The sequence below is a fragment of the Camellia sinensis genome, chromosome 9, assembly GCF_055761805.1.
Source record: "Camellia sinensis isolate YWXY chromosome 9, ASM5576180v1, whole genome shotgun sequence".
NCBI lineage: Eukaryota > Viridiplantae > Streptophyta > Magnoliopsida > Ericales > Theaceae > Camellia > Camellia sinensis.
Genome location: NC_138969.1, coordinates 181,962,727 through 181,970,390, shown reverse-complemented (window position 1 = coordinate 181,970,390; position 7,664 = coordinate 181,962,727). Strand labels below are relative to the sequence as shown.

The 7,664-nt window shown below is 35.4% G+C and overlaps 1 protein-coding gene and 1 pseudogene across 3 annotated transcripts; both read left to right on the top strand.

Annotated features, from left to right (window-relative positions):
* The first annotated feature begins 889 nt into the window (after positions 1-889).
* On the top strand, positions 890-3,894 carry LOC114257633 (cysteine-rich receptor-like protein kinase 10). Of its 3 annotated transcripts, XR_014341377.1 has the most exons (6): positions 890-1,695; positions 1,790-1,903; positions 2,019-2,547; positions 2,691-2,928; positions 3,047-3,201; positions 3,311-3,894. XR_014341377.1 is itself a non-coding variant. In XM_082889721.1 (4 exons), the coding sequence occupies exons 2-4, from the start codon at positions 2,892-2,894 to the stop codon at positions 3,608-3,610; spliced, it is 492 nt and encodes a 163-aa protein (XP_082745847.1). In that variant the 5' UTR covers positions 2,090-2,547; positions 2,691-2,891; the 3' UTR covers positions 3,611-3,894. The 3 variants fall into 3 exon arrangements, 1 of the variants encoding a protein (XP_082745847.1); XR_014341378.1 differs by lacking the exons at positions 3,047-3,201; positions 3,311-3,894 and having other exon boundaries at positions 2,019-2,204; positions 2,337-2,547; XM_082889721.1 differs by lacking the exons at positions 890-1,695; positions 1,790-1,903 and having other exon boundaries at positions 2,090-2,547.
* A 1,937-nt stretch (positions 3,895-5,831) lies between these two features.
* LOC114317067 (cysteine-rich receptor-like protein kinase 10 pseudogene) lies at positions 5,832-6,290 on the top strand (annotated as a pseudogene).
* The last annotated feature ends 1,374 nt before the right edge of the window (positions 6,291-7,664 follow it).

Here is a 7,664-nt window from a genome sequence, read left to right as displayed (position 1 = left end):
GTATTCAACTCATGGTTTAAAGAGTATACATCAAAGGATTACTTGTTTGTTCTATACAAAAGAGAGAGTTGTTCTTCGGTGGATTCTGAAGAATTCGAGCCTGAAGCTTTGGTGGATTCCGGAGTGGCTCATTGTCAAGACAATTCCAAGGTGAAGACGGGGTTGAAAGAGGCACATAGAGGTTGGTTCAATTCGAGCGTGGATTCGCTAGGTAATTGAGAGTATACCTGCGTAATTCCTTTATATCTTCTTAGTGGATTGTTTTGTGGCTGTTGCTCGTGGTTTTTTTTTATCACAATTGGAGGTGTCCAACTGTGGTTTTTCCACGTAAAATCGTTGTGTCGATTTTTCTTGATTGTTTGATTGGGATTGTTATATACTGCTTAAAATTGATACATAATCACAAATCAACATCTAGGGGATTTCTAGATTTTTCAAATTCATACATATTGAACCTATCAACTACAAAAATATATCACTTTCTCCTATCAACTACAAAAATATATCACTTTCTCCCCTCTAAACCTCCTTCAGAAAGGGAGCCTTTGTACAATTTTCAGAATTAAGGGGTCAATATGTACCTTTTTAAGGAGAGTACGTAAGGTAATATTCCCTAATAATTGAAAGCGTTTTGGTAATGACTTTGTTGGTTTTCTCTCTAATATTTCATTACCATTACAAAATGGTACAAAGTTAGTTTCCTACTATCTTCCCTTTTAGAAGAATTGACTAATCAACATTGAATACAAGTAGCTTGACCACAATACCAACGTCATGAAAATTATTTTATCATCCGTTACCAGGAAAGGTCCTTTTAACTCAAATTGTATTTTATTTAAAACTCCATGACAGCATAAATTGTAGTCAATTGATTGACTTCATAGTTCATATCACAGTGCACACAAGAAGAGGAGAGAGTCATGTTTCCGTTTCCAAAAACAATCAAATTGCTTTTGCTTTATCATTTCTTTTTTCCACTTCATGATCTTGTTCGCGCCGATGCCCCTCCCTATCAATTTTGTTCAAACACAACTATTTCTACAAATAATAATCTATTTCAATCTAATCTCAAAAACCTTCTTTATTCTTTGTCTTTAAATTCTTCTGTCTCCAATTTCTACAACACCACCACGGGAAATGACCAAGACACAGTTTTCGATCTCTTTCTCTGCTATAACTTTGTATCGAAAGATTACTGCAAGAACTGTATTGAAAGTGCATCACAAGACATCCAAACACTTTGCGGAAAAAGAAACGAAGCGGTTGTGTGGGAGGAAAATTGCCAGTTGCACTACGCTAATGAATCATTCTTTGGGCATTTGGATGTGACAGGAAACATTTGGAAAGACAACAAACAAAATGTTTCTGGTGATGAATTTGGCCAGTTTAGTTCTGTCATGAATGACACATTGCATAATCTTAGCAGGCTCGCAGCATTCAATCCTTCATATGGTATGTATGCCACTGGAGCGGTGAACTTTACAGATACTGAAACAATATACGGTCTTGTGCAGTGCACAACAGACTTGTCTCCAGATGACTACAATACATGCCTTGAAATAGCAATAGCAAACACTTTAAGTTGTTGTTCTGAGTCTCGTGGCACTAGACTTCTTAGTCCCAATTGCTACTTAAGGTATGAGTTCTATGCTTTTTATGAAGGCGCGACTTCTGAAAACCTGAGGATATTTGAAAGTAAGTATTAATTTGTTTACCAATATTGGAATTTGTTCTACAAATAGTATTTCTTGACAGAATTTAGTATTTCTTTTTTCTTGAATTCCAAAAGCAAGCAGGAGGAACAATTGGATGATTGTTACAATTGTATCAGCAATTCTAATGGTAGTACTTTTGGGTTTTTGTGTCTGCTACTGTCTTGCCATAAGGAATCAAACTAAGACAAGTAATGACTCCAGCTAGTACAAATTAAATTCTTTTTTCCCTCAACTCTCAATTATATGTTTTCTTTTATAAAACTGAAACCAAACATCTAATTTTTTATTTTCCCCAAATTTCAGGGGAAATACAAGTATCTAGCTGAGAAAATCAATTATACGATAATGGGGACCCCAATAACATAGATGTTCAGCATCAAAATTTGCAAGCAAGGGACAACTTGAACTCTTAGAATTTTCCTTTTTTTGATTTGTCAACGCTAAGTGCAGCCACAGATAACTTCTCTGATTCAAATAAGCTCGGACAAGGTGGTTTTGGTCCTGTTTATAAGGTGATAACATTTTTTTTCTTTTTTCTTTTCTGCAAACATGAAATCCTTTTTTTTTTTTTCTTTTCCTTCTTTTCCTTCTAGTTTTAATGGCTTGATACATTTTTTCCAGGGTCAACTACCTAATGGTAAAGAAGTTGCTGTGAAGAGGCTCTCAAGTGTATCTGAGCAAGGTTTAGATGAATTCACCAATGAAGTTTTATTAATATTGAAACTTCAACACAAGAATCTTGTCAGGCTTCTGGGCTTTTGCATAGATGGAGATGAAAAGTTTCTCATCTATGAATACATGCCCAATGGCAACCTCGATGTCTTCCATCTTGGTTTGTATTCTTTTCTTTTGTGAAGTTTTCAACTTCAATATTTTATTTTTCTATACAAATTTGGCATATGAATATGTATAGGTTTCATTGAACTTATTCTAAAGCTTTTTTTTCCCCTAATCTATAAATTCATTTTTGGTTAGATCCTAGGAAGCGTGCGCAAATGAACTGGAGCAGGAGTCTGAACATCATCAATGGAATTACAAGAGGAATGCTATATCTTCAAGAGGATTCTTGGCTTAGAATCATTCATAGGGACTTGAAACCAAGCAATGTGTTACTGGACAGTGAAATGAATCCAAACATATTAGACTTTGGAATGGCAAGGATCTTCGGAGGAAGTGATGATGCAACTAACACTGCTAGGATTGTTGGGACATAGTGAGTTTAGTGTTTCTTTTTCAATCACTTTTTCACCTCATCAATCATTTGGGTTTATTGTCTTATAACATTTTTTTGTTCGTATTTCAAACTTCTATCTAATCCTTTCTCTTTTCAGATAGTGGTTACATGGCTCCAGAGCTTGCTATGGAAGGACTGTATTTTGTTAAGTCTGATGTTTTTAGCTTTGGTGTCCTTTTGATTGAGATCATAACTGGGAGGAGGAATGCTACTTTTCATCTCACTAACTGCGTCCCTAGCCTTATAGCATTTGTAAGTTTATTTGACTTGAGTTGGACTACTCAAAATTGATAGTCTTGCTGAATGTTTTTTTTTTTTTTTTTTTGCTTGAATAATCATATTTGGCTTGGTGATGCTATAGGTATGGCAATTATGGAATGAAGGGAATGGGTTGGAAATGATCGATCCATTATTGATGAAGTCTTGTGATCTTGACGAGTTCGTAAGATATATGCATATTGGTTTATTGTGCGTCCAAGAAGATGCATATGATAGGCCTACTATGTCATCAGTTGTGGTTATGCTGAAAAGTGAAGCTGTAACTCTTAGTCAACCTGAACGACCCGCCTTCTCTGTCGGGAGATTTAGAGATCACTATGAAACAAATGACAAAGATTATTTTGTTAATGAATTAACAATTTATGTTGTTATGCCCCGTTGATCGATGCAGCTGAGTGGATTAATTGTTTCAAAGTGTTGTAGTGTAATTATCATTATGAGTTGTTAGAGAAAACTTTAATAAACATTATAAAAATTGCCCCAATGGGAGTTGTCATTGTCACCGTCTATTTGTTGTTTTTCTCATGGTGAGTTATGTATTATGAGAGGGAGGAAAGAGCAATTTTGAAAACCTTTTCTAGTTCTTATCTTGAATTTCAGAGTAAATTTCTCAGTCTTTTTTTTAAATTTTTTATGAACATTGAATAGAATTTTGGGTTGTGTGTTTGGTTATGAGTTGTAAGTTTTTGTATCAAATATCACATGTTACATTAGTCAATTCAAACTCAATTTAAAACTATTTTCAAAACTCATAACCAAACAAAATTTTTCACACTCAAATCATAATTTCAAAACTCACAAATTCAAAATACAACTTTATTCTCAAATCATAATTCTAAAACTCTACCAAACACTACCTAAGATTTTGGATTTTTTTTTTGGTTGATTTTTTGGATAACTAAACAGAAAGTCCAAATTTTTCTAAAAAAATTGAATTCAAAGAACCCAGCAGGTTCCTTTTCTTTTTTTCAGTAGTTGGCGACTATAACTTAATGAAGAGAAATTCTTACAATTGAAAAGATTTAAACACTTGACCTCTTAGTCAAATGAAAGAAAATATTAGCTGTTTCTCAATAACTCTCCTAGTATTTAAAATACACTCATAACTCTCTCCACACCAATAAACCAATTCTCAGTATTTTTTATATTTTTTATATTTTTTTTCTGGGTCAACTACCTGATGGTAAAGAAGTTGCTGTGAAGAGGCTCTTTAGTGTATCTGAGCACGGTTTAGATGAATCTATGAAGCACGGGTACTCCAAAAACAGTGTTGTACGAGTACCGGGTACTTACCGGTTGCGGGTACGCATACCGGTACGGCGGCACGCGTACCAGGTATGGCAAAAGAGGGTCCGGTACATTTGGTTCATTCGGGTACACCACGGGTACGCCATGGGTACGGCGTGGGTACGCCTTGGGTACGCCAGGGCCCTTTTTTTTTCTGCCCTTACAAATTAGCAATTATTATTATTATTTTTTATTTTTTTTTGTTGCCCTTGCAGATCAGTAATTTTGATGTTACTCTATTGTCCTGTCTGTCTGTATAAATTGTATAAGCATATCAACAAATGATTTTGATGTTTTTAAAAAGCAATTTGAACCAAAAAAAATAACAAGGCCTATAAAGGGTAGTTCTGTGTATGACTATGCATTATGCTTTTGCTTTAGATCCTCCTAGAATTTCTTTATAAAATCTTTAATCATAACAAACTTTTAAATTTTATGCACAAAACATTAAAAATTGATATTTTATTAGTTGATTAGTAGCGGTTAGGAATGATGCAATTTTATGTATTATGCAAATTGCAATTGACAACCTGCCCCAATTGAGAATTTGTTTTCCTTTACTGTTGTCAATTAACTTTAAATCTTTCTTTGGTCTCCTGTTATTTCTTTGGTCTCACCTTATAAAAATAGCAAATTGATGAGCAAAAAGAAAGATTTTAAAAATAAATTATGATCACAAATTCACAGTGAATAACATGTCAAAGTGAGAGATTTCACATATATTATTTTTAAGGCTTTAATGGTTTTCAATTATAGGAAAATGAGTAGTTCTTTTTTTAGTTTTGATATTTAATTTTAATTTGTAGGTTGGATCCTTTAATCATAATTATATTTAAAAAAAATAAAAAAATATCGACGTACCGCAGCTGTACCCGTATCGTACTTTTTTTGAGTTTTGCCGAATCGGTGTACCCGCACTCATACCCGTACCGCACTCGTACCCGCACCTGTGCTTCCTTGAGATGAATTCACCAATGAAGTTTTATTAATATTGAAACTTTAACACAAAAATCTTGTCAGGCTTATGGGCTTTTGCATAGATGGAGATGAAAAGTTGCTCATCTATGAATACATGCCCAATGGCAGCCTCGATGTCTGCCTTGTTGGTTTGTGTTCTTTTCTTTTATGAAGTTTTCAACTTCAATATTTTATTTTTCTATACAGATCTGACATATGAATTTGGATAGGTTTCATTGAACTTATTCTAAAGCTTTTTTTTCCCTAATCTATAAATTTATTTTTGGTTAGATCCTAGGATGCGTGTTCATATGAACTAGAGCTAGCGTCTGAATATCATCAATGGAATTGCAAGAGGAATGCTATATCTTTGTGAGGATTCTCGACTTAGAATCATTCATAGGGACTTGAAACCAAGCATTGTGTTATTGGATAGTGAAATGAATCCAAAGATCTCGGACTTTAGAATGACAAGGATCTTCAGAGGAAGTGATGATGCTACTAACACTTCCAAGATTGTTGGAACATGGTAAGTTCTTTCAATCACTTTTTCGCTTCATCAATCACATGAGTTATTATTGTCTTATAACATGTTTTGGTTCCTATTTCAAACTTCTTTCTAATTCTTTCTCTTTTCGGATAGTGGTTACATGGCTCCAGAGTTTGCTATGGAAGAACTATATTCCGTCAAATCTGATGTTTTCAGTTTTGGTGTCCCTTTGATTGAGATCATAACTGGGAGGAGGAATGCTAGTTTCCATCTTACTAAGTGTGCCCCTAGCCTTATAGCATATGGAAGCTTATTCAACTTGAGTTAGACTATACTTCTCAAAATTGATAGTCTTGTTGGAAGTTTTTTGGCTTGAATAAGTGTATTTGGCTTGGTGATGCTATAGGTATGGCAATTATGGAATGAAGGGAGAGGGATGGAGTTGATCGATCCATTATTGATGGAGTCTTGTGATCTTGACGAGTTCTTCAGATATATGCATATTAGTCTAAGTTTCTAAAGAATATTGTGTATTCAATTGCATCAATTTACAAAGAGTTTATCAATTTATATAGCCCTAAATCTATGACTGAAAAAGGAAATACTAAGTCCTATTTACACAATCATGCCATATATGCACAACATGCCATATATACAATATATTCTCACACCCCCGCTCAAACTCAAGTTGTTTTAGCAGAAAACACTGACAGTTTGCTAAGAAGAAACTAAAACTGAGCGGTAGTGTGAGTCTTGGTGAAGAAGGCCGCAAGTTGCAAAGTCGAGGAGACGAAAAGAAGCGAGATAGAGCCAGACTGTAGACGTTGTCGGACAAAGTGACAATCAATCTCAATGTTTTTCATCCGTTCATGGAAGACAGTATTGTGGGCAATTTGAATAACACTACGGTTGTCATAATAGAGAAAGGTCGGAGAAGACCGAGGTATACCTAACTCAGTCAAGAGACAACAAAGCCAAACAATCTCAACAGTGGCATGAGCCATAACATGGTACTCAGTCTCAGAAGTGGAACGCGCAACAATAGTCTGTTTCTTTGCCTTCCAAGAGATTAAAGAATCACCAAGAAACATACATAAGTGAACTTGCAATCAGTGACATCACCAGCTCAATCAGAATCAGCATAAGCCACCAAGTTCAAAGAGGAAGTAGAAGACAACAGTAAACCCTAAAATATAGTACCTCGGAGATAGCAAAGAATCCGAACCAAAGCAGCCCAATGGGTGGAACGAGGAGCAGAGACAAGCTGGCTAACCATATGAACAACATAGGCAAGATCAGGACGAGTAACCGTCAGATAGACTAAGCAACCCACGAGCTCTCGATATAACATGGGATCATCCAGAGGAACACCATCAGTGGAGTTGAGCTTCACATTCAGCTCAATAGGTGTATTAGAAACCTTAGTATCAGTAAGATCGACACGGTGAATAACCTCATTAGCATACTTGGCCTGAGACAGAAAATAGCCCTTTGGAGAAGAGGCAACCTCAATACCAAGAAAATACCGCAATGGACCCAGATCCTTCATTTCGAAGGTGCGGAAGAGATATTGCTTGACCTTAGAGATAGCAGAAGAGTCAGAGCCAGTGATGATCATATCATCCGCATAGAGTAAGAGAGCAACAAAACCAGCTGAGGTATATCTCAGAAACAAAACAGAGTAGGAAGCAGAAAGATGAAA

What these genes read in the sequence shown, in the direction of transcription:
- LOC114257633 (XM_082889721.1), top strand. Translation starts at nt 2,892, where the DNA reads ATGATGCAACTAACACTGCTAGGATTGTTGGGACATA. An exon ending in GCTAGGATTGTTGGGACATA is followed by an intron (nt 2,929 to 3,046) that starts GTGAGTTTAGTG and finishes TTCTCTTTTCAG; the next exon opens with ATAGTGGTTACATGGCTCCA. An exon ending in TCCCTAGCCTTATAGCATTT is followed by an intron (nt 3,202 to 3,310) that starts GTAAGTTTATTT and finishes GTGATGCTATAG; the next exon opens with GTATGGCAATTATGGAATGA.